Source organism: Prinia subflava, chromosome 6, assembly GCF_021018805.1.
Source record: "Prinia subflava isolate CZ2003 ecotype Zambia chromosome 6, Cam_Psub_1.2, whole genome shotgun sequence".
Taxonomy (NCBI): Eukaryota; Metazoa; Chordata; class Aves; order Passeriformes; family Cisticolidae; genus Prinia; species Prinia subflava.
Window position 1 is genome coordinate 16,685,131 of NC_086252.1, and position 26,185 is coordinate 16,711,315.

Consider the following 26,185-nt stretch of genomic DNA (forward strand, 5'->3'; position numbering starts at 1 on the left):
AAAAGCAAGTAATAGTTATAAAGATGGGGTGAAAAAGAGAAAGCTAGGCCAGATATCTAGTGGTGCAGGAGCAGCCAGATTCCTTGGACAAGGAACTAACAGAAGCTGAAAAGGACCTACAGAAGTTACACGCACATCAATTGAATAAAAAAAAATTATGGGGGATGGCTTCATCTCAGCTTTCAGTTTTGCCAGGTGAGTCTTTTTTACTTTATCAGCAGACTGTGACAAATTTTTTTTTCTAATGCTGTTGCTCTACTTGGCTAGAATATGGCCACCTTGCATGGAAATCAGGAAAGCTGCTTCTATCCTGCAGTGGAAAATTGAGTAACAAGATTTTTCAGTGCCACCTGGCCGCTGCCGCAGTGTGTGCAATCCCTCCTCATTTTTCCTCCTTAACCCGATTAGCTTCTGCATTTTCACTGACAGCCAAATGTCAGGTAGGGTCTGCTTTCCTAGTTGTGAATCTTTGTGCTATGCTGCTGAATTAGTGCTGGAGTCTCTGGCAAACTGGGGTTTTTTATACTTATCACTCTTGAGATCTACACCTGAAAAATCCCCTGCAGCTTAGTTAGATATACAGGTGTATTTTATATTGAAAAATCCTGGGATATCTTGAAACATTACTTGGTTGAGCAGAAGCACTAATAAGTCCAGCAGAAGTGCTTATAAGTCCACAGAGGCAAAACAGGAAATAGCTGAACCTTAACTGTGCCACAAGAAAAAAACCAAACATATTTGAAACAATGGGAATAAAGGCCACATGTAAGATGGAAAAAATAAGGAAGAGAAGACTGAAACAGATAAAAGAAGAGACAAAGGGATATAAGGAGAACAGGATCAAATAGCACTGAGGTACAGGGATGATACTACGTCTTGATTATTTTTATACAATACACTTAGCAAACCCTTAATTACTGCTAAGTTGTTCAATTATTCCTCTGTCTGGAATATTGATCCAGAATTTTATTAATGCACTGGATTACATACATTATAAAGTTCCAAAATGTGATAGGCTGGTTTAAGATTCAAGTGTACTTTGTAACATCTCTTCACCTACTTCCAAATTATTTTGGTACTCCTTATTTCAACTGCAACAAGTTTAGCATTTAGGAATGTTGCCTCCCATGCATTTGCTAAAGCAAGAAACTTTGAGATTTTATGAAGTACAGGTTCTCTGCATTGTTTGCCCTCTTGTGCCTTGGCATTATGAAATAATTTCCTAGCTTAAAAACAATACACTGACGTAACAGGAGATTTAGTATGTGAATGCCTCTTCAGTAGATTGGCTTCCAGTTTTTTTGCATCTCAAAATGCTGCATGTTCTTATCTTCAAGGTCTTGTGCATAACAGGAGTACAGTACTATACCAGAACTTCTTACGGTTTGACATTCTAAAATTCCTCTGGTTTCCATAACTAAATTTATTTTTAAGCCTTATCTTCTTCTAAGAAGCACAAACTTCTGCAGTGAATAGAACATCTTCATTCACTAAAGTGAGAAAGATGCATTCTAACTTCCAACCTACCACTTCTAGATTTTAAATCAAGATGACCATCACAATCTGAGTTCATACTTAGATATCCAGATCCTGCTGTGATGACAGTCACCAGGAAAAAAAGTAAAGCCTAGTGTGGGAAAAAAACCTTCATGAATTCACATTAGATTAAAACGACAGAGGGTAAATTAAGTTTCATTGATAAGCAAAACTGTTGTTATTATAGGGCAACAACCTGTAAATAACAACAGAACTCTGACATGTTTTACAAAGCATTTTTACAAACATAATAGTGGATGCCAACAAAAAGCTATCATTTTCTGGTTTGGTCGCAGTTCTTGAATAAGTTCTTTATAACTGCATTGAGTGCTACCTTGGCAGTGCAATTCAACTCCCTATCAAAAATGGGTAAGTCCCTGTGCCCAACTATGGCTGTTTCATACCCCCTGTACACCCAGTCCCAAAAATTATATGAACACATGCCTCATGTCAGTCCTGTAAGTGAGGTTATTCACTTCTTTACAGTTAAGCACAGGCTGAAGTCATGGTCTGAGTAAAAACTCATTATCCTAAAAATTATGTAACAAGAACTCTAATCTTTATTGTGATTTTTATTTTAGGCAGCTGAGCTGGTAACCAGTGAGTTCTTTGAACAAGGAGACAGAGAAAGATCTGAACTCAAACTCACCCCTTCAGTAAGTTTTTATCACTTCTGAAATAGTTACTGACTTGAATAGAGTAAGAAAATATCATTTGGCTTATTCAGAAAAATGAACTGTATTTTGTACATAAAGGGAAACCTTACAATAAATAAAAGCTCAGTCCAGTAAGAATATGCATTTATAACCACAAATAAAAGCTCTCCAGTCAACACAGTCACTTTTGCACTGATCTCTTTTACCCATTTTCTGTATCTGTTGCTAAGGTTATCCTATCAGTGAATTTTCTAAGCAGCAGGTGTAGGGTTTAACACACAGAATTGAACTAAAAAAATCACAGCTACCTGTGGAAATTGAAATTTTCAGATTTACTTTATGTTGTAGCTGTATATCTGTGTTATTTGAAATGCATTTCTATAAGTATACATGTAAATATGCTACTGTGATTGAAGGGATAAAATGGAACTGAGTGGAATAAAGGCAGATGGGTATAAAAGTGTCAAACAAGAACTAGGAAAGTTTAATAAAGACTTTCACTGAATAATTAGAAGAGAAAGCCTTGTCAGGTTGAATAACTCAAAATATTGAGCAGACATTATCTGGCAGCAACAGGAGAAGGGCAACAGAAAGTATTCTAAAGAATTTAACTGGAAGGAAGAGAGCCAGCCTAGATCCATCACTGTTTTGATGAGCTGCAAAACCCTATGTGAGAAAAGAGAAAATTCTACTCAAAGGTATCTGCTTTACATTCCTACAGGAGGTTACTTACCAGCTCAACTCCAACCATGGAGCATTTATTTTACACTACAGAACTATGAAACACAAACACATTCAGCCTAAAAGTTTCAAAAAAGAATTGAAAATAAACAGTACACTTTTCATGCCAGGCAAAGCAGTAGGAAGACAGCTTCAAAGATTGATTACAGTTTACAAACTGTTCTGGTTGTGAGAATTTGATCATAGCTGAAAAGCGCTGGATGATGTGTCTGTAAAATACTCCAGTGCAATTAAAGCATGACAGGTTTGTTTCCTTCTCCTCAATTCAGGCCATTTTTGATCGGAACAGGAAGCATGAACTACCCAGGCTGCAGCTCGAGTGGATTGATAGCATCTGCATGCCATTGTATGAGGTAATTTTTACTTACTACTCCCATAGAGTCCAGAGGAGATTGTTCTTGTCTCTCTAGGGAAAAAGAGTCAGTTTTCAGAGCAGCCTTGAAGGCTATTTGAACTCCTGTTTTATTTTGACTTTGTCAAAAGTCAGAATTCCATGAAGAAATCTTTAGATTCCCTGAATCTGTCTGTAAATATCTGTAATGTCTGTAAATTCCTATTTAAGTTATAAAAGCTGATAGGGCAAATGTTTGAGACAAACTGATTCTCATCATGGTGAGGTATGGAGTGCTAGAGGGACAGTCTCAGTAGCTGCTGTCAAATTTGTTCAAATCTGTGTGGTGCAAAAGGAAACTCAAGCCTGAGCCTTTGCACTTTCTTCTGGCACCTTCCCAAACTGCTAAGGGGCACTCTAGGCCAAGTTTAGGGTCAGTGACAAACAATTTGTTGTTTAACCTGTGCTGTTTAACTCAGAGTATAGTCTTTTAATGGTGCTTCTACACAGACTGCTTAGGTGCTTGGCACACAGAATGTAAACACCCAAGTACTCCTTTATTAAGGCTAGAGATAACCACAGAGCATTAAGGTTGGAAAAGACCTCTAAGATCACCAAGTCAAACCATTAATCTGACTCTGCCAGGTCCACACTAAACCATATCCCTAAGCACCACCACTACAGGGTTTTGAACACTTCCAGGGATGGTGATTCCACCACTTCCCTGGGCAGCCTGTTCCAATGCCTGACCACCATTTCACCAAGTACTTTTTCCTATCAGAACAATGCTTCTGCCTTTTTGGATTAAACTTCAGCATTTGACTGAAACCACACAGGCTGCCTTATGCCACCAAAGACTGACTGGCCACTGATATCTGAGAAAACACGAGGATGTTCTCATTCAGCATCTTTGGGGAACTGCAACAAGTTCTCCCTGTCCCCACCGCACCCTAACCTGCCTAAGACCTCAAAGCAATGAACGGGTCAGTGATGGTACACAGCATAACAGCTCCCATGTTAACATTAAAATTATCAGGTTGTGTCTGAATGTAGCTTCCCCACACACAAATAAAAATGGATTGGCAGTTCCTTTCATTTTATAGACCAGATATAAAACCAATATCATACAATAAGTACGTAATAAGGCCCATAAGAAGGACAACGTAGCCTCTTCCCTCTATGCCTTGTGGCATCTGAAGCTGCCAGCGTGAAAATAATGAAATGACTACCCAGCAGCAATGGCAATTCCTCTTGTGTGACACAGAGACACTTGTGTAAGCAGTAAGCCAAGCTGCTGCTTTGCCAAGAGATCCTGTCCCTTTCTAAGGTCAGTCTTTGTCCTGATGAAATAAACTACAGCTACCATTTTCAAACAATTAGGTCAAAGCAAGCATAGAAGAGGAATATACACCTATATTGTTTAAAAGACCAAGATCATTTTGGACAATATTGGGGAGGGACGATGGACATTGATCTTGGACAGACACTCTTTAAAAATAATGTTCCCATCAATAAAATAGTTCATATTTCACTGGAATGCGTATTATACCAGAATTCATTATTTCTAATAGCATCTGTAATCCAAAAACGTACAGTAAAGCAAGAAGAGCTGATAATCAGGCCATCCTCTGCATGAGGAAACTACATCTGAGCACTAAAGCTCTGGTTAGTTAGCTCCATCTTAGCAGGAGGTCTCTGGGGAATATATTCACATCTGATTTCCCTGCTTTCCACTGTGTTTGCATCATGCTGTGCAGCCATTAGACTGCTGCTCAGCAGCTTAAAAAAGAGACACCATCAAACCTGGAAGCCATAGCAGCACCAGCCTTAGGGGTAAACAGAAAACTTGATGCCATAGTATCACACTGCAGGAGATTCTCTCTTCAGTGCAGAGCCAAGTTTTAATTTTCATATCCAGCTTAATCAAACTTCAATACACATATCCCATCAGCAGAGTATTGTAAATTTGTTGTTTAGGGCTGGCTGAACACTACAACTCTGGCCATATCCTAGATTTTGGGTTGGTGGGTTTTTTTACATTCTTTAAAATTCTTGCCGTTGCAGTACATTGTAGGAACTGCACATGGGGAGAGAACAGGTTATATCATTACAAATGCAATATAAACAGACACAGTGGCAGCTGATAAATCAGTAAAATATTAGCAGTACTCCTATAGCTAACTACCACAGTACTTAGAAAAACCACGTTTGAAAAAACCCACAAACATTTGACACTCATTTTAATACCAAAATTACAACATTTAATTATAGGAAACAAAAATTGAGGCTTTTGTATTTATTTTTTTCCATGCTAGTGATTAGAAATCCTGAATCCATGTGGGATTCTATAGCATCCAGAGTCCCAAAGGGATGATGTGGGGAATGCGCCAGTCCCTACCAATGCAGTTGCTAGAGCAGGACCTAAAGCTGTGCTCTGTGTTATTTCACACACACACACACACAGAGCAGAAATGATCCCAGCAAACACTGAATGCTGGCAACTCCCATTACAGTCTATGTGAGATCAGCAGAGCTCCTTGAAATTGTCTTTGCTCAAAGTAACCCCCAAGACCAGGCTATTCCTGGCAGCTGAAGACATCAGAAGTATGCAGTAGTGAAGGAGCTTCACAGCCAAATCTCCCAGGAGTGGTCTGATACCATCCCAATGCTTCTCACAGTACCAGAGCAAACTGTATCCTCTTTGCAGTCTCCAAGCTTATGAACTGGGTTACACCAGAGCCCATGAGAAATGGTTTGCAGCACATTTTAGTTATGGCTTTTCTAGACTCATCTTTTTTCCTCAGTTCTGAAACATCTTTTATGGAGACTTGGCTCTATCTGCTCTGCTTTCTGCATTTCCTGAAGGTAGCTCAAGACAACGCACTTGGAGGTGCATTAGTTCTCCCAAGTAAAGGGTAATGAAGTCTCCTTTATTGGGAAACATGTATCACACCCCTCTGCTTACCTGGCTAGGACTGTCCCTGAGTTTGGCCCCTTTATAGTGAGAAGGTTTACAAGTGACTAGCAAATCAACAAGTTCTATGCAACTTCCTTTAGCAGTCCTGTTTGACTGCCCCTTGGAATGCCCATCCCACCCAGAAGAAAGAAGGTTAGTGATACACAAAATGTACTACACCATGAGCTGCTGTAAAAACTGAACATGCCTATAGCTATTTATCTTAAAAAATTAATATCTGGAATTATGCACTGTTTTCCTATATCCAAAACCTCTGTGCTTGCTCTGTAAACCTGACTGCTCCTGGCACAGGGTAAGCCACAGCTCTGCTCCCTTGCTCTCTCCCCCATCTGCTGCTCAATGTAGGAATCATATCCATTTTCATATCTTAGTAATCAAATTCATTTCCTTCACACTGTGGATCAAAGGTCTGTGAAGATAAAAGGATACCAATTTTTTGTTCATTGCATTTTATTACACTTAGGACATTATCATTTTATTATTTACTTTTTTTGTTACTGTAGTGATCCCAGATCAGAGTATTTTTATGTAACAGTGGAGCTTTTGCCTTGAATAGCAGAGCAGTAATCAATTTACATGGAATCTCAGATTTTAGGAGCTTTAGTTACACTTTAGTGCACATTTGCTCTTCATTCAAAACTGACAGTAAGAAAAGCATTTATCAGTTGAGATGAGAAACAAGCATATTAGAATAAAAATTTCTAAAGAAAAATGCACTTTTTTGAAACTGTAGAGTTTTAAAACCTACTAATGCAGCTTCAGTATAAACTAATCAATCCCTTCTTTTGTTAGAATATCCTATAAAGAGGAAGTACATGCAACTAAAGCAGAAAATTTGATGCATCTCACTGAAAAAAGCCACTATGGCTTTGCTGACAGCTGTGTTCACACAGAGAAAGTATTGTGTACCTATTTATAAATATTTGTGTAATAGGAAACAGAATTTTGATCATTAAGACAAATTACCTCTCTCACCCTCCAGTAAAGAGATGCTAAGAATTTCAACACTAAGAGATTTCTCTTCTGGACTCTGTCATTTGTTTCTACCTAAGGATCAGTCACAGACTTTTCCCAACTAAGATTAGATTTCTCTGTGGGGAGCGCACAGAGTGAGAGAGTGAAGATCTTATTCTTTAAAATCTTTATATTTCTCACAAACAACATCAAAGCTTCAGCGATTCACATCAAACAAAAGATGCTAACAGAAACCCAGCTCTGTTCAGGGCATTGTTAGGCAGAGACAGTAACGCTATGAATAGCAGGGCCAAAGGCCATGCACTCTGCTTCTGGGCAGATAAATACATAGTCAGGTAGTCAGTGACAATGACAGCAGCTATTTAAATTTAAGGGAGATGTCTTTGTGGAAGATAAAGAAGCTCATAGCTTTTACAACTTATGCGTGCCTGAGATTGCCCTGCTCACCTCTACCTTGGTGCTCCCTTGAACTGCTCCATTTTAGTGCTCTTTTTAGAGCTATTCAAGATTTTCTTGGGTATTGAGAACTTCAAGCATATAATAGCATCTACAGAACTGAATTTGCATTGCTCCATCCAGGATTCTAGGGGGAACCTGGGAAGAGTAGAAACATTCAGCCTAGCAAGTACTTTAAATGTTTTGAATGGGATGTGGAGGGACAGATTTCTTCTTTACCACACTGTTTGAAGTACTTAGAAAGAAATGTAATCCCTCTGTCTGCAACTCCAAGAGCTCTGATATGCTTGCCTTCCTACAGAAGACAATGTCTGGCCTTGTAATTAAATCAATTTGTTGTTCGTGATAACGTAGCTGCAAAAGCATCTATTCTGCTTGTAAACTTAGATTGAATGCACAGGTTGTCATAAATGGCAGACCGTCTAAAAAGCACAGAAAAAATACACAGAAATCTTTAATAGTCATGGCTTTCTGTGTTTTAACTTCTCTGGTTCAAGAGTTGACTTTGATACTTGAATTGGAAATAAATACACACACTGTGATTTGTTTTTCCAAAGGTATATAGTCTACTTAAAACTATGAAACAGGAGATTATTATCTCCTTTACAGAGAACATTAAAAAGGTGCTCTTCAACAATCATGCTTAGACTGCTATATCCAGATGCAGCCCTTCCTCAGCTACCACTTCTATTCCTTTCTCTCAGTCCTTCAATTACAATTTTGCATGATGAAATACTGTATATGAAATTCAGGGTTTCATCACTCCTCTGAGAAGCCCTGCCTGTCCAGAATGGACTGCATGGCATGGCTCAGTCCTTAACCAGGCAAGAGTCACTGGATACAGCCAAAACAATGACTTCTTCCTTCAGAGGTTTCTAATCTGTCTATACAGTTAGGACCAAAAAACTTCTAAAATTATTTCACCAAGAAGATTTTTATCTGTATGAACATTTTGGAAATGGTTTTCCATCATTCATCCATACCTGGGATTGTTGATACAAAAGTCAAGGCACTGTTCATATATTTTAAGTTAGCAACCAGTCAGGGGGCAGTGACTCTCTAGCTGTTCACCATGCACATATATAGACAGTCCATGAAACATGTTCATAAGTTCTTAAGTGTTTTAACAAAAAATAAAAAATAAAAAATAAAAAATAAAAAATAAAAAATAAAAAATAAAAAATAAAAAATAAAAAATAAAAAATAAAAAATAAAAAATAAAAAATAAAAATAAAAAATAAAAAATAAAAAATAAAAAATAAAAAAATCTGGACTAAGCTGTTTGGAAAGATCTGTTCAATGGAAGCAATTTGATCAGCTCTGTGTGAATCTCACTGAAGCCAGTTTTTCCTTTGTAGCATGTTGAAGGAAGAGGAGGATAACTTTCAATAGATCCTAAAGAATACCATAAAGATGCACACTTTGGGCAGGATTTATTTCTGACATTTGATTTGGACACAGAAAGTGAGAGATAAAGCATTTATGTTTCCTGAGAGCACCTAGCTGGCAAGGATTAGTAAGGCACATCAGCCCGGGATGCAGTTTGTGATAGCAGGGACTGAGGCAGATCAAACAGATGTTGGCAGATCAAATTAGTCTCCCTCTCTATTGAAATCCAGTGGGTAATATTAACCAAGGAAGAGCAGGTGCAACATATTCTGCTGTGTTTGTAAGAAATTTGCTTCAGAGGAAACTTAATCAGGCCAAATGCCAGTGCTGGGGGGAAGCTGGTAGCTAAGGATTATGTTAGGAATAAGGGCTTGGCCCAGAGAAAAGAGATTTTTGGCACAGTAGAAGGATCTCTCTGTAGCCTTGAAGTAGGAACTTAAGTAGGTTCAGCACTTTTCTTGCTTTGTTTCTTGTCTACTAATGATGAATGTAAATGAGGCCACCCAGAATGAATTCTCTGGAACTTTCAGAAAACTCAGCGACTATCCCTGTATTAGAACTTCCAGTAATGGAAGTTTTAATACAAGGATAAGCATTACCAAATTATTTTTCTTACTTATTGCCCTTTATCTGAGAAGCTCTCGTCTGCTACTTTCTTACTAACAGAAAAGGTTAAGATGAGCTATACAAGAAAGAAAAACCAGGAAAAGAAGAAAGAATGATTTTAGTTGCAATTTCCATCTAAGTCTGTCACTATTTCACAGTATAATAAGGAAAAACATAGTTTTGGTGGTTTCAGAACAAAGAGATTTTTTTGTCTGCAAGTATCATGAACATCTTACAAAAGGTGAAAGGATCCTGATCTTCTTTTTCTGCTTCCTGAGAACAGGGAGGGTTTCATTTTGCCTTTGAAAATTATAATACTATTTTGCTGTGATTTTCATAACTTGGTGAGATCATTGATGCAACATTGTATTACAATCAACAATTTTAAGAATTTACAAATTTCTCCAGAATGTTTGGAAGAGGCAGCAGAAGGGAGTATATTTTTTGCTTCAGACAAGAATACTTCAACTTACTTCTGATTCATCTTATGTCAAAACAGTCTCAGCTGAAAGGGCATTTCATCAACAAAGGTATTTGAGAGAACACAAGAAAACAAACATTCCCCACTGATTTCAGTGAAGCTAAGCTTCATTAAAGGCTTTCACCCTAATCTGTGTGAAATATTGAATCATTCATAATATTATAATTTTTGGTGCTGTTTCACTTAGAATTATCTGCCCAATGTGTTGTGAAGGACATGGCAGACGTGTATGGAAACGTATATAAAGATCTGAGGAAGGAGATAGAAAAGTTGGCAGATAAGGTAGAAGAGACAGCCAACAGAGGGAACTCAAATTGTACAGCAAATCTGAAAGGAGATGAATGGATAATTTAACAGCCATTCAGTTTTCAAGAAAGACAAAGCACAAACTACATTGCATTCGAAAAGGACCAGAAATTATGATGGATGAAACACTTCAAGTAAGTGTTTAACACAACAGAATCACAGTTGCCTGCAGAATTCCCAGCTGAGGGTAAATTCAAAGAAGTAAATTGGCATATGAGACTGATATGATTTGAAGAATTTTTCAAAATCCATTTAATAGCAAGGCAGAAGACATTGATCAGCTGCTTGGTTAAAATGTTGAAAGGAACGGAGTTAGAAACATTCTGTCTCTCGCGTGCTCTAGATGTAGAATCAAAACCATAAACAGCAGAGCTAAATAAGAAGTTGTTTATGAAATAATAACTCTTCTGAGCAAACTCTTGGTTTCATGAAATTGTAATGAACAACAGATGAATCCTTTGCAACTGTAGCAATACATCAGTAGAGCTACCTCAGTTGGTCCCACTCCTTCAGAATCACTCTCCCTTTGGCAGCATAAAGTGCAGGATATTGGTCGGAACACATTTTGCTACCAGGAGCTCTCTACATACTTTCCTCCCTGAAGTACCCAGCACATTTTACCAAGGGTTAATCTTACTTTATAATCATCCCTCTGTAGTTTACTTCCAAAGGAGTACAGTATTATTCTTGCCAGTGTACCATCACCAGAAAGACGCTTAACATTAATTCACAGTGGAAGAGCAGAACTCTTGTGCATGTATTAGATCCCTTTCCAGTCACCAAAACTGGCTTCCATCCACTAACAATTTTTAGAGAGAAGCTAAAAGAAACTCCTCTTTTCTATAAGGGAAATTAGTAATATATTCACTTCATCTAATTACACTTTTAGGCATCAGAAAAAAATTCCCTGGTAGAAATGAAAAAGTAATTCTCTAATGAATTATGTACATGATGACCTGGACCTTTCCCCATTAAGCCCTACAAGGAATAAAGTCCCCTTTAACAACAAGGAGATTGCAATAAATATTTTTTCATGAACTCAACCCCCTCACAAATGCTGTACTTTTTTGCAGAACGTAATGATTAAATACAGTCCTGAATCATTAGGGCAAATAATTAATTCATATACACACAGTCAAGGGTTCATAGAAGTTAATCCCTACATCTTCTCTGTATCACCTTATCTTCTGTATTTTACTATGGAAGGTAGAATTCTAGCAATTTTAGGGGGTTTAGTATATGCATATATACAGAAATACTTTGGGATTTTTAAAACTACTTCCATCAAGTATTTGTATTATGAAGATAAAATCTGTGGATGACTGCAGCACAGGTTCCCTTTTATCTAATCTGAAGTTCAAGGACTTTCAGATAGATGGCTCACCTTTGGCCTATGTATTCTCATGTGAAAGCCACTTCAGCAAAACTCAGGAGTCCAATTCAGCTTTGCTGTAACTGGTCATGACTCTCTTGACTTCAACAATGCTTCATATGCTTACACCAAGTCTGAATTTATCCCCATGGCTTCTCGGTCACTGGTCCTCCCTTCCAACTAAGAAACTGCCTACATAATAAAAGTGATTCATTAGAAACCACCAGGTTCCAAAGTAGAGTGAACACTGAGACCTATAACTTTTTTATATGTGCTCAGTCATAAAAATGAATTTATATGGTCTTATTCCATAAACTCACTTTACAAATATTAGCCCCGCAACCATACTTTCATGAGCTGTAATCTTGTCAAAGCTCGTAAGTTAAGCAAGGTCAGAATTGGTCAATATTTGGATGAGAATCTCGGCAGGGAGGGGGCAAAAAGAAAAGCATATACTCTGGAAGTCCTGCAGCGTTTGTAAGTTTGGACATACTCTGCTCCTCTTTAAAGAGATTTGGTACTAGTCTTAGAATACAACAAAATTTTGTATTTGCTTTAGCAATAGTTTAGCCTCTGTCCACATCTGTGCAGCATCTTGACAGTTTTGCTAATACCCTTCCCCAGAAATGAAGGTGATGTAGTAGATGAAGTCTTTTTCCTTCCACATCCCACTTCAACCCAGGAAGTTGGTACCCAGAGGTACAAACAAATTTCTCTACTGCTCCTCATCACCCTCTCCCTGAAGGGTTTTGTTTCTACATTCTATATGCTTTACCTACCAAAATATACATCTTTATACACAAGGAAAGGAAAAAAAAAACCCCAAACCGCTCTGCCCTCCTTACCTTCTTGCATAAATAACTTCCTCTGAGTACTTTATGTTCTTCCCCATTTTGAACTCTTCCTTCAGGCAGCTCTGCCCCTCTCCCAGGTGCACACAATGTAGTGCTGAAGTGCCTTTAACCTTTTCTTGTGCTGGAGGAGCTTGTATGTAAGCAAAGCTATACCTTGAGAAAGAATGCTGTGGGCAGAGTAATACACAGTCCCAAAAGGCATCTAAATAATTGAAGGTGCTAAGAAACAGACACTGCTCTACAGTAACTTTCTGACAAACAACTCAGTCACACATCTGAGGTAATACATGGATGCAGAAGGGAGCTGCAAACCTCTCTGGCTTTTCCTAATGTTGGAGCAGGCAGTGCCTCCCTCACGCTTTCTCACTGTGAATAAGAACAGCTTTTACAGCAAAGGGGATAGAATGGGAAAGGTCCCCAATCCTGTACCTATTGCTGTGCAGCAAGGCAGCTGCACTGCAGAGGAAGGACTGCAAGTGGGCAGTGAGGTCCCAGGCCTCGGGAGACAGGAGCTCCCCCCAGGCAGGGACTCCCTCTCCCCGAGCCCAGCTGCCTGCCAGCTCCCAGCTCGCCCTCTGCACCAAGCAGGGATGAGGAACAGGGCATTTCTGCAGCTACTGAGTTTATGTGGTGGTATCCCGTGTCACACAGCTGGTGAACACAAGCCTTTTCCTAGGAAGGCAAGCAATAAATAAGGCATTAAGAACCTGGACACCAAATTAGACAGATCACTAGCAAAGCTGTTTGTAAGAGGCATGCATCAAAAATAGCGGCATGGAGGAGCAGTACATCAAGGGGTTCTCATGCAATAAAATGGAAGGCAAAAACTGCAGCCAGGAGGTGGAAAACCCTGACAAGGCTACAGCTAAATAAACTTAAAGAGCTTTGGGAATAAATTGGTGGTTTAATCCGGATCAGGAACAGGTGCAATGAATGTAATTCAGTAAATGGTCCAGACCCTGCCAGAAGGGAGAGAAATGTGTTGCTTTTGAGATAATTTCCCAGAAGCTTCATAAAAGCAAATTGATTACAGGAGTTTAATAATTAAAACAGGGCCAGATATATAGTAATCAAATGAGTTTTTAATTACATCTCAAGAAGAAATAAAATCCAATTTGTGCACTTTGTATCAGGGAAGCCCTACTGAAATGCTTTGGTAGCTGGAAAAAATAAAATAAAAGCTAATTTCCATAGGAATTATAGTAGTCAGTTTAATTAAAAGGCTAGATCAGAATGAAAAAGTCCCAAAGTGAAAGGATACTAAATACAGAAGAAGTGGTTCAAACATCAAATCAATGTCTGAATAAAGACATTTTATTGACCAAGTGCAAAATCTGCACTGTCAAGTATCACTAAGCTAAATTAATGTGCAACAAAATAAAGTTTCTTAAAATTACACAATATATTTTGTACGTATTCCATTGAATTAATTGCTGGTGCTATGGTAAAAATTAATAGCAAAGACATGGTTTATTGTTTCTTAAATACTCTTTATAATCTATTTCATCAAACTTAATGTTAGTAGTTAACCATTCTTGTTATTTACCTGGTAGCCTCTGTCGCACCTGGGTTATTAGAATTTAATGTCTGCTTAGATCTATATTCCAAAGAAATATATGTGCATTTACTTACAGATTTAAAATATGTTTACAGCTCATAAGATAACAGTGATTACCATAGAACTGTGGGGGTGCTTCCTGAATCTATTCCCAGCCTGCTTGGGCTCCTGGTCCCTGCCGTAATGGATGCAAAGCTAATTGCTGTCAGCACCTCGAGCACTCGCAGTCATCCTGGCACAGTACGTGACAGGGCTGGCTCCTGCCATGAGCCACGGCAGGTGCCAAGACCTGGAGGGACAGGAGCAGCAGGAGGTGACGCCCACACCTCTGCAACTGCTCCCTGGCACTGGGCTGGAAACATCACGGCCTTGTGGTCAGTCCTGGCAAAAAAGCAAGGTTACAGGAAGGACACACACACAGTCGAGAGCTGCACGGGCACACTGAGACAGAGCCCGCAGTCCCCGTGGGCTCCATCTTCTCTATGCTGCTTGTAGCTGCTACAGGGTCCTGGGTATAGTTCATATACATGTATATGTATATGTATATGTATATGTATGTACATGTATATGTATATGCATATGCATATGTATATGTATGTGTGTGTGTGTGTGTGTATATATATATATATATATATATTTTTTACAGGAACAGCCTGTACTGCATTTTGTACTTAGAGATCCTGGGACTGACAGGATGTGAGTGCAGAACACCTTTGTGCTTAGAGAGGTTTGAAGTGTACTGATTTTTAAACAGTGATTTAAACACTAGGCTGTTTGCTTTTATATATATATACACACACATATATAAAATCTAAGGTGTATATTGGAAAAATACTTCACAAAAACTTCTGAATATACTGGCCTTGCAGAGACAGGATCTCTGACATGTTGCTGTCAAGGGCTGAGCATCTCACGTGCTGCCTCTAGACACTGAGCTGGCAGTGGTAATGCAGGTCTTAATGGTATTAGCAGTGAGCTTTTCAGATACTTCCAGCAGTTTATAATGCATTACTGCCCCTCTGGTTTAGACTCTGCCAAATCAGTTTTAAGGAACACACAACAGTGTGAAATAAAGATATATAAAATGCAGAATTGTGAGGCATGCTGATGGGAATGTTTAAAATCCTTATCCATTCTATAAAATGAATGACCATCAGCAGCAAGCAATGCTCTAGGGGGCAGAGACTGCAGTGAACCCTGCCTCTTACCCCAGGCCCAAGATTGCAAAATTATCTGCCCAGTCTGGGCCATATTCTAAGGAAATAATTTCAAGTGGATTTGATTCAAATTCCAGCTTCTTCCTCATGATGTGATTTTTCATAAGTGCTGAGCATTCATATTTCCTACTGAAGTCAACTGAAATTGCAAGTTTTCAGCACATCTTAAAATCAGGCCATTAACCCTTAATTATCATATAATAGCTCAATTAAAAATCTACGAAGACTTGCTTCAAGCCAAGCTCTCATGGCTTGCAAGCTAGCTATAAAAAAATCCAGTTCTATAGCAGTGTCTGGGCTCTGGGGACCATTTGAAGCAGTTGCTGTTAACCCTGCTATTTAAAGCAAAAACTGATCAACTGCAAAGGTACCTGCTTCCCCTTTCCTTTTGTTTTCTTATAATTTTCTGCACTTTTAGAAGAACAACTTTTGCTGTCTTCTTTGGTTTTTAATCTGGCACCTTCTTTGCAAGGACTAATACATAGTTTCCATGCTACAGGAGAAAGCATGCTGCCCAGCTCTCTGCAAAAGCCACTGCTTGCTAATCATAAAAGCTGCAAAAGAACCCTCCTCTGTCCTGAAAGGACACATTACATGACCACTTGGGAGGCAACTGGTTAACCCTTTCCTGACATCCACTGCTGCTGTTAATTTCTGTCTCTCTCTAATATAGATACAAAACCAAGAAAAGCACTTGTGATCTTTGTATATAAGCAGATGGTATTAAAGGGGAAGGTAAAATAAACCTGTAGCAAAGGTATGCAGAAATTCCATCATTTGGGGATGTATTCAAAGCCAGATGAAAACAGATTAAAGATTCTTACTGGCCTCTGTGAGCTTTGGACTGGGTATGTAGAGAAGAGGTGATTTCAGTGCAGCCTCAAAGAAAACTCATTTATGTTTGAACACGCACTAATTGTTTTTTCTGCCAGCATGGGAAAGCACAGTACTGCTGTGGTTTAGTCATCTATAGGAAAAAGGAATCTAGCACTAGGGAGATTATTTCAGCTTTGTCCAGCTTGTCATCCAGCCAGTGGACCTTCCTGCTGTAGATGCCATAGCTGGAAGCCTCTGGCGCTAGGGGATCCCTCAGAAGGACTATCATTAAGGACTGCAAGAAAGCTACAGTGGTTAAGCAGCATCTCTGCCATCTTATGTGCCTTTTCTTACATTTTTGGTGGCTTAAAGCCTTACGTAAAACAAATGAGATAGCTAAAGAGAACTCAATAGGAATAACAAATTTACCTCCACAGGTATTTACAGCTGGGAGTGAGGAGGGTAGGAGCATAGTGCAGATTAAACTCTCTTTTTCCTGTTATGCCATTGACTGTCCTTAAAAGGAATGGATATACTGTCAATATTTTTTCTCTCATCCTCTTTTTAATCTTCTTCCAGTGTCTAGTGAAACTGAATGTGAAACTGAAGCCCATGCTGGACTCCGTGGCAGTAAATAGAGGTAAATGGGAGGAGCTGCACCAAAAAAGACTTCCTTCTCAGGCGGCATCCTTGTCCTCCTTTTCCTCTAGCTTCGCCATGTCTCTCAAAGACATAAATTAAGCCTGCAAATATCAGTGTCACTTTACAATAAGAGCTGTCTGAAAGGTTTTCATAAGCTTAGACCCACCATTTTTTCGGAATGCCTTCCCAGACGTGCTTAATTGATCGGATATTATCTTGATGGCAGCGTAGTTTGCTTTTCCTGGAAGGCTTAGTGGGACTGAACAGAAGCCTGCAGCGGGATTGCGCTGCTATCTGGAGCGACACGGAACACTGAACAGAAGAAGTGTTCATTCAGCTCCACTACATTTCAACTGCTGCTGTAAAAATCTGTAAAGCTGACAACAGACTGAAATATAAGAACTCGCAGCTTAATAAAATTAATAATACACAGCAAGACTGGGATGCAAGCTGGCCAATTCATATGCAAGAAGCTGCAGAAAACAGAATAGTGTGTAATTACATTGTTGTTTTGCATCTCTTCAGTACATGTTATGAATCAATTATGCCTGCTTTTGTGATGCTCCTCTCTTACTCTCCCTCCTCTTTTATGCCTGAATGTTCTGAAAAGCCTGCTTTGTATTCTGAAGAAGTATTTTTTTACAACAAAGCTTCTTAGTGATTGATCAGGGCCTTTAGAATTGCCTACCTTTGCTACATTTAAAAACAAACTTTATTATCTTTAAAAACACCAAGCTGTCCCTTCTTCCCTGAGAAATTCATATTAACAGTGCAGCAAATTTTTCAGCAAGAGGAAGTTTGCATAAAGGCAAAATATTGCATGGTAATTTTAGAGGGTTTTTTTTTTCCTTTTAAAAAATGCTCTTGTTACACATCCATTTTTTAAAAAATTATAGTGTCGCCTAAAGAAAAGATTAATGGGTGTTTTTGAAAATAGAAATACAAATAAAAAAGGAAATCTGTTGCTTTGTGCTTCAGGTTTATATTACATTGAAAAGCAGACCATAGATAAGCTTTTCTAGTATAATTTCCAGTTGAAATTAGTATTTTGAAATGGTGGAGAGGTAGAATATCATCACACTGGACTGACTGCCCCTTACCCTCTCTCAGTTCTTTCAGTACAATTTCAAATGCTATTACTACAGGTAGCACAGCCCTAGTCAAAGCTCACAAGCATCTGTGGTAAAGGCATCCCTAAAAATCTAATCAAATATGATGGGTCACAAAACCAAACGTGTCTCTGTGTGATGACCCTAGTATTACCTGAAAGTCGGTCTCCTTCCATTAGTGCCAAAATGACTGATGCAGCAAACCTGTGATCTGTGATTTGAGGCTGCTTTCTCTGCTGCATGACCAGACACAAGAGGACTCATGTTGCAGTGCTTGTGAGTGCCCACTCATAGGGGAAAAGAAAAAAAAACAAACCCTTTGTACTCCATGAAAAATGGGATTCTAAATATAGGGTTGTCTGGCAGCAGAAATTAAAGCTGAATTCAGCTTAGTTTTACACCTGTGCCAAACTCCATTTACTTCAATGGAATTACCTTGAACTGGCATCAGCTTAATGGAAATCAGAACCTGGCCCAGCTGACCAGATGCTAAAAGAACTTTTCTCCTTTCTAAGGAAACTGAGTTGTTAAAGCCTTAGAAAAGCTAACTGCATCTGTCTGACAATCAAACAGAAACAACAGATCTGCTGATCCCTTCTTTAAAAGAAACACAACATAACAAAAATGCTCCGTGCTTCTAATGGTTTGTAGGACAATAGCTGGAAATTCAGTAGCATTGCGAGCCAATCTGTTAGTGCACAACTGAACCGCATCACTCTCTTGCAGAGGGAAGCAGGGAAGGAGCAGAAATGCAAACTGCACAGCAGTGAGTACATGCACCAAATGGAAACGTTTCTGCTGTTCTTTTACTGCTTCCTTCTTCTCTGAATAAAGCCCAATGCAGTTTAGTAAGCAGCAAGCCATACAACACGTACTTTATAGGAAAAACAGATACTTGGAACCGACAGTACTGCTGGCAGGTACACACGGCTTTCCTGAATTTTGATACTGCATATTGCTAAGTATAACATAATTTATAATGCATACCCTACAGCCTCCCCGAAGGTTCAGTCTCCCCTCATTTCCTCTCCTTTTTATTGGCTTCAGTGCACTGTTGCCCATGGCAACACCCACTGGCAGGGATGGGGATTCGGCAGCACCACAGCCTGACACACAGCTGAAGCCCTAACAATGTCAACCATCAATCAAGTGACTGTTTGTAATTGCCTCCATCTATTTCTCCTGTCTTTTGGTATCTTTGCCATTGTGGGTCAAAATTCAGAAACTGCTGACTAATGTTATGGTTCTGTTCCTCCATCACAAGGAAGAAAATGAGAGCACACGGTTTGATCTTATCAAATTGTTCTCAAGCAAAATGAAGCAACCCTACTGAAACTGGGGGGCCCAGCAGTGCATCTCAGAACAGCATTCGGTCTCTGAAAATCATATAGCTCGATCTTAAAAAAAAAACCCAACTAAACAAACAAAAACCTTATATTCTTCTTTTAAGGCTTAGCTTAGGAAAAAGCAAAAACAATGTTGAGAGAAAAAGATGATTCTTTGTGGAAGCATGTAGTACAGTAAAGAAACATATTTCACATCTATTATATTTTAAGATTGTGGGAAACACTTTTTTAGCTACTGCTCATACACTTGGTGATCAACAACTGTATCTGCTTTTCATTATTTCTGATAGGGAAACAATTTCCCAGTATTTCAGTCAGTTCTGCCGAATTCTCTGAGATACACACGAGAGACATGATTGTGTAGGTTATTTAATCTCATTCTCTGTCTTTTACTTGCTTCCCTGACTCCTGAACAAGGAGAGATAAAAAAACCCCCAACATTGAAATCATCCTAATTCTGTGAATGCACATAAAACATGGGTCCAAAAGAGGCAAGGACAAATCAAGAGAGCACATGGAGAACACAGCTGTTACCCAGGACAGTTCTGCTTGGCCCTTCCCTTGAGATTCCCAGCACATCAGCAAAAGACAAGTCACCATTTCTTTGCCCCAGCTGTAAGTGGAAATCTGGCCTTGAATGAGGCCTCTAGCATTTACAATTCCAGAGCTAAAATTTGATGGGCACATATATTGTCCCTAGGACACCCGGAGGTGTTTCACGTGGTTGTGGCAATGCCTTTTTTCCAGGTGTCCTACTGACTCTCACCAACTGCAGCCTGAATTCGGCCAGGTTTCTAGGCCCATGAACTGCAGGCCTTGAGTCTCACAAGAGCCAGGCAGCAGCCTTAATTCTGTCTCCAGAAAATGCTGAGGAGAAGATCTGGGTCTTCATCCCCATGCTCAAAGGTAGTTCAGGCCAAACAGTAATTTTACCAGGGATTCCCACCTGTGAAATCACTTACCAAAATCACCCTTTCCTCACCAAAAAAAAAAAACAAAAAAAAAACACCCCAAAAAAAAAAAAAAAAACCAAAAAAAAACCCACAAAAACAAAACAAAACAAAAAAACACAAAAAAAACCAAAAAAAAACCCAAAAAAAAAAAACCAAAACCCCACCACAAAAAAAAAAAAAAAAAAAAAAAACAAAAAAACCACACAACAAAACAACAAAAAAACTACCAAAAAAACCACAAACCACCAAATAAAACAATAATTTTTAAAAAAACCACTATAAATGTAGGTGCAAAAGCTAATCAGGAAGGAGCTTGACATTCAAATGCTGCTTGATTTCCAGCAGGCTTCTGCACTGCAGGTGCATCTGCCCTACCAGCTGGTGGCGAGTAACAAGGGTGGGATTTTCTCCTGCCCTTCTGCCCAAGCCCGTTTTTTGTGCTCAGCAGGAAGATAAGGATGCCCACTGGGTACAGCCCCAACTTTGGCTTCACTGCTGGGAGGGGCACGGAGCAGACAGGCTTTGGTGGAAGAGCTCAGGTCTTGTATGTGCACTCCCTTGCACTGAAGTGCTCCCCTGCAACACAACAATGTAACCCCACCCAAAAACTAAACACTGTTCAAGGCAAGGAGCACCTGAGGTAGAGGCTCTCCTGCAGCTGGGACAGAACAACCTCCCAAGAGCAAGATGTCCAAAACATGTCTTGGCCACAGGTTGAGTAGTGAAACCAGACAATTCCCTCCCAGCCCGGGATCTACAGACAAAGTACAGCTTCATAATGGGATGGAGATGCAGACTCTGCTTGTCAGGATGTGGTTTTGCTTCGCCTCCAAAGCAGAGTTGCACAAGGTCAGGCAGCAGTGGCTCACTGAGGTTTAAACTGGATGCCTCATGAGGCAGGCAGGCACAGAAGTCTCCACACAGCTCTGTCTCAGCCAGTCTCTACTATTTACAGGGCCAGGGTCTTTCCAAGAAGGTCAGTTGTATGTTTTGTAACCACAGTACAGACAAATATGTTTCATTTTAGCTCAGGTATTTCTTCAGAAGGTGTCATTGGAACAGCAGCTGCATTTTCCTGGTCTGGTGACCTTGCTAATTGCTCCTTCTTAGAGTGCACTGCAATCTCATAATGTGCCTGTAGTTACCAACAAAGCCAATACTAGTCCTCACAAATTATTTTTGAAAACTGCAACCAGCAGTGCCTAATGCCATTTGTAATATTTAGATGAACTCATTCTAGTGGAAAACAGGAGTGTTTCAGTCTACAGGCCAAATACTTATTTTCCCTTTATAAAAATAAAACAGTTTTAGTTCCTGATAAGTCATTTGTGCATTGAGTGAAATTTTAAAACAGGTTTATTTCAAAGATACATAAAACATACTAACAGGCACTTCAATGCCTAGAGTGTTATGGGCAAGAAAATATAGATCAAGAAGGTTTTTTTACTGGCTTTTTCAAAGGAAGAGTTTTCAAAGGGTAAAATCATGTGAATGGTTTCTAACATAGCAATGAAGTGGGACATACAATCTGCAGAATTGAGATGCCCCAGAGATTCCCATCACTGGAATGTACCACTATTGGAATACATCCTGTATATTGCTTGCTACCTTTTCTTTCTTGGATTACTTTGTATTTAATTACAAATTTCTAAGCATGTTGGCCATTGCATCTTAGAGTTTTCTGGGGATTACCATTATAAACCCTAAACCTTTCCCTGTGGGAGACAGCTGACAGATGCATAGAAATACCATGTGTCTGTTGTAATGCAAGTGAATCCCAGATACTTGCAAAATGTGTAACTTAAAAGACTTTTGCGTCCTTTTCCTTTTTTTTCCATCTTAAAACCATTACTCTTATTGGTTTTTTTAGTAGATCAAACTATGCTGGTTCAGCTTTCAAAGCATGCTTTTGAAATTAGCAACTTGGGTTTATTGGTCTTCAAATAAATAAATAATTTTAATGGCTTACTATGATTTTCTTTATTGTTATTACTTTTCTTTGAAACTACCTTGCTGGGATTAATCAGAGCGGTATCTATCAATTACTGAATCACACAAATAGAAGATCCTGAAAACATGCAGCCCAGACACGATTTCTGACACACAACCTTGCAGCACTCATTCCTGGGGACAAACCAAACCCCTTCACTGGATATGCCTGGCATTAGTCTGGAATGACCAGAAAACAGATCTGTCTGGTAACCCTAAGGGAGCTATTCACATGTCCAGAAATTACACAACATTATGCAGTGTTTGGTCTGGAGTATCACTGTTCAGGAGAAATACCACGGGGGAAAAGAAGTCCTGCCAATGCACAGTTACATTGTAAAGTAAGTTAGAATTTCTTCTACTTTTGAAAGCTGCAGGAGAGCTGTCAGATTGGGGCAAGGTACAGACACACCCCCTGCCTTCCACCAGCCTCAAGCAACTTTGGATCTTGATGGGCTGTAAAGAGGAGGTTTCATGCTGACAAAGCCCAAGACAGAAGTTAAAGCCTTCCTGCCCTGGGCTACGTGTTTAGCTTAGAGCCTGCTTTTACACCACTTGCTGGTTAAGGGAACTATTACACAGCATTTAGAAAGACGGGAGCTGATTTTTGCTCTTTATTCCTCCCAGCTGCGCGAGATCCCGAAAGGGGCGAAACATTCTAGCCCAGGCAGTGCTCGAGAGACGGGCACAGGGAGGGGCGCAGAGGAGGGCGGGCAAAGGCAGAGGACGCGGCTGCGCTGCCGGCACCAGCTCCCACTGGCGGCGGGGTGGCCGCTCAGGCCCGGGCGCGGCGGCCGCCATGCCCTCCCCGTCCCCCGCCATGCCCTCCCCGTCCCCCGCCATGCCCTCCCCGTCCCCCGCCATCTCCCCCACACGGCGCCGCCGCTTCCGGGGCAGCGCCCGCCCGCACGGCGGCACTTCCGCCCCGGCGGCGCCGTTGCCATGGCAGCGAGGGCGCCGCTTCCGCCCCGCCGCGGCAGTGCCGGGGCCGGCCATGGAGCCCGCGCCGGTGCCCGACGGGCAGCACACGGCCGTGGTGTACGGGCACATCGGCGCCGGGCGCTTCGCGGAGGCGGTGTCGCTGCTGAACCGCGGGCTGCAGAAGAACTGCCGCTCCCGGGGCTGCCTCTCGCTGCTGGGCTACTGCCACTACCAGCTGCAGGAGTTCGCGGCGGCGGCCGAGTGCTACGAGCAGCTGGTGGCGCTGCACCCGCAGCTGCACCCGTACCGCCTGTGCCATGCGCAGGCCCTCTACAAGGCCGGGCTGTTCGCCGAGGCCCTGCGCGCCGCCAGCCCGCTGCTGGACGTCCCCGCCTTCCACCGCCGCGCCCTGCGCCTGCAGGCCGCTGTGCACTATGCCCAGGGCGACCTCCCGGCGGCCCAGAGCCTGGTGGAGGAGGAGCTCGCCGCCGCTGCTGACGGCGACTCCAAGGCAGCCGAGGACCCTTCGGAGCGGGCCGATGCCGAGGTGAACCTGGGCTGCCTGCTGTACCGGCAGGGCCGGCACGAAGAGGCCAGCGGCAAGTTTGCCAGCGCCATGCAAGTGTTGGGGTACTGCCCGGAGCTGTCGTACAACATGGCGCTGTGCTCCTATGCGGCCAAGCAGTACACCGCGGCCCTCAAGCACATATCCGAAATCATCCAGCGCGGCATCCACCAGCACCCGGAGCTCAACGTGGGCATGAGCACCGAGGGCATCGACGTCCGCAGCGTGGGAAACACGCTGCTCCTGCACCGCACGGCCCTGGTGGAGGCCTTCAACCTCAAGGCGGCCATCGAGTACCAGGTGCGCAACATGCGCGCGGCGCGGGAAGCGCTCACGGATATGCCGCCGAGGGCCGAGGAGGAGCTGGACCCCGTCACGCTGCACAACCAGGCGCTCATGAACATGGAAAGCCAGCCCACTGAGGGGTTTGGGAAGCTGCAGTTTCTTCTGCTGCAGAACCTCTATCCACCAGAAACTTTCAGTAACTTGCTGCTTCTCTATTGCAAGTATCAATACTACGACCTGGCAGCTGATGTGCTGGCAGAGAATGCCCATCTGACCTACAAACTGCTCACACCGTATCTGTACAACTTCTTGGATGCCATTATTACTTGTCAAACTGCCCCTGAGGAGGCTTTCCACAAACTAGATGGTTCAGCAGGGGCAATGACTGAGCAGCTGAGAAGACTCACAAAGCAGGTACAGGAAGCTAGGCAAAGTTGGGATGATGAAGCTCTAAAAAAGGCAATTAATGAATATGATGAGACTATGGATAAATATGTACCTGTCTTGATGGCCCAGGCAAAAATTTACTGGGACATGAAGAACTACGCAATGGTGGAAAAGATCTTCCACAAATCAGTGGAGTTCTGCAAGGAACATGAGGTGTGGAAGCTCAATGTGGCTCACGTGCTCTTCATGCAGGAGAACAAGTATAAAGAGGCTATTAGCTTCTATGAGCCAATAGTTAAAAAGCACTACGACAACATTCTTGATGTCAGTGCCATTGTGTTAGCTAACCTCTGCGTTTCCTACATCCTGACCAGCCAGAATGAGGATGCAGAGGAACTAATGAGGAAGATCGAGAAGGCAGAAGAGCAGCTGTCTTATGATCATCCTGATAAAAATACCTACCATCTTTGCATTGTCAATCTAGTCATTGGTACCCTCTACTGTGTGAAGGGAAACTATGACTTTGGTATTTCCAGGATTATTAAAAGCCTGGAGCCGTATAACAAAAAGCTGAGCACGGACACGTGGTATTACGCTAAGCGGTGTTTCCTGTCCTTGCTGGAGAACATGTCCAAGCACATGCTCATGCTGCGTGACAGTGTGATCCAGGAGTGCCTGCAGTTTCTGAAGCAATGTGAACAGTATGGAAGAAACATCCCAGCTGTCATCGAGCACCCCCTTGAAGAGAACGGGATGCACAGTGGGAAGAACACAGTCACCTATGAAGCCAGGCTTTTGAGGGCACTGATGTATAAGATCACTGGGTGGGCTGAGTAAATGGTGTTATCATACAGCAGAAATGAGAACTTTGTTCTTTTCTTACGCTTGTGAGGTAATGCTAACCCTCACAAAAATCTCTAAAGATTTTGTGCTGTATTTTAACAATGTTAAACAAAACAATGTTTAACAAAAGTAGAAAATAGAATATTTTCATGAAATTAAGCTGTACCAGATAGCTAGGAGCATTCTCAGTAAGCAGTCATGTTAAATAAAATTTAAGATGTGTTGACCAGGAATGTCATTACAGAAATTCCATAGAGTTTTCACCTATAAGATAATATTTTATCCTTCTGAAATTTTGATCAATTTCTTTGCATTGGTTGACATTTGAAAAAAAAAATTGTTATCTGTGTCTTCTAGGACAGAATTTGAAGAAACTGTTGTTTTAATTCTCTCATTTGTGCCTATGTGTGAAATGGTTCTTTCTTCTGCTTTTTTAAGGTATTTTTAATATGCTGCAGATCACATCGACAGTATATTTAAACACAAGAAATGGCTTTATATTAAAAAAAACACTTCTACAAACATAAACATTTCCTTTTGCTAATTCATTAATAATGCACGAGTGTTGTAGCAAATTCTGTAAGTAATACGGGGGCTGGGAATAAATTCCAAGAAGGCTCTATTAGGATGATACCTCAGTTTAGATCTGCCTTTGAGATAAAATTTGTTATGACAAGTGGCTTCAGAGACACTGCTCAGTGCTGCCCCTCAGTCGTCATGCCCACACCATCCGGGAGGCAGCTGTTGTCCTGCAAACCTGTTTGGTAGCAAGTGCTTACGTAGGAATTCAGTCCTCTGTGTGCAGCCCCTCCAATCCAAATACTGTTAAAACAGTCTCTGGTAAGAGACCCGTGAATGTGAAATTATATTCTTT

General features: G+C 41.0%; 2 protein-coding genes across 4 annotated transcripts in view; both read left to right on the top strand.

Annotated features, from left to right (window-relative positions):
• The window catches only part of PDE11A (phosphodiesterase 11A), a 112,406-nt gene extending 92,015 nt beyond the window's left edge, over positions 1 to 20,391 (top strand). For all 3 annotated transcript variants that reach the window (XM_063400442.1, XM_063400440.1, XM_063400441.1), the window contains 3 exons: positions 2,122 to 2,192; positions 3,203 to 3,286; positions 16,851 to 20,391. In XM_063400442.1, coding sequence (XP_063256512.1) covers positions 2,122 to 2,192; positions 3,203 to 3,286; positions 16,851 to 17,012 — 317 coding nt within the window. In that variant the 3' untranslated portion in view covers positions 17,013 to 20,391. The remainder of the gene's footprint in view (positions 1 to 2,121; positions 2,193 to 3,202; positions 3,287 to 16,850) is intronic.
• A 2,848-nt stretch (positions 20,392 to 23,239) lies between these two features.
• On the top strand, positions 23,240 to 25,839 carry LOC134552104 (intraflagellar transport protein 70B-like). Its single transcript, XM_063400443.1, has one exon. The coding sequence runs from the start codon at positions 23,305 to 23,307 to the stop codon at positions 25,303 to 25,305; it is 2,001 nt and encodes a 666-aa protein (XP_063256513.1). The 5' UTR covers positions 23,240 to 23,304; the 3' UTR covers positions 25,306 to 25,839.
• The last annotated feature ends 346 nt before the right edge of the window (positions 25,840 to 26,185 follow it).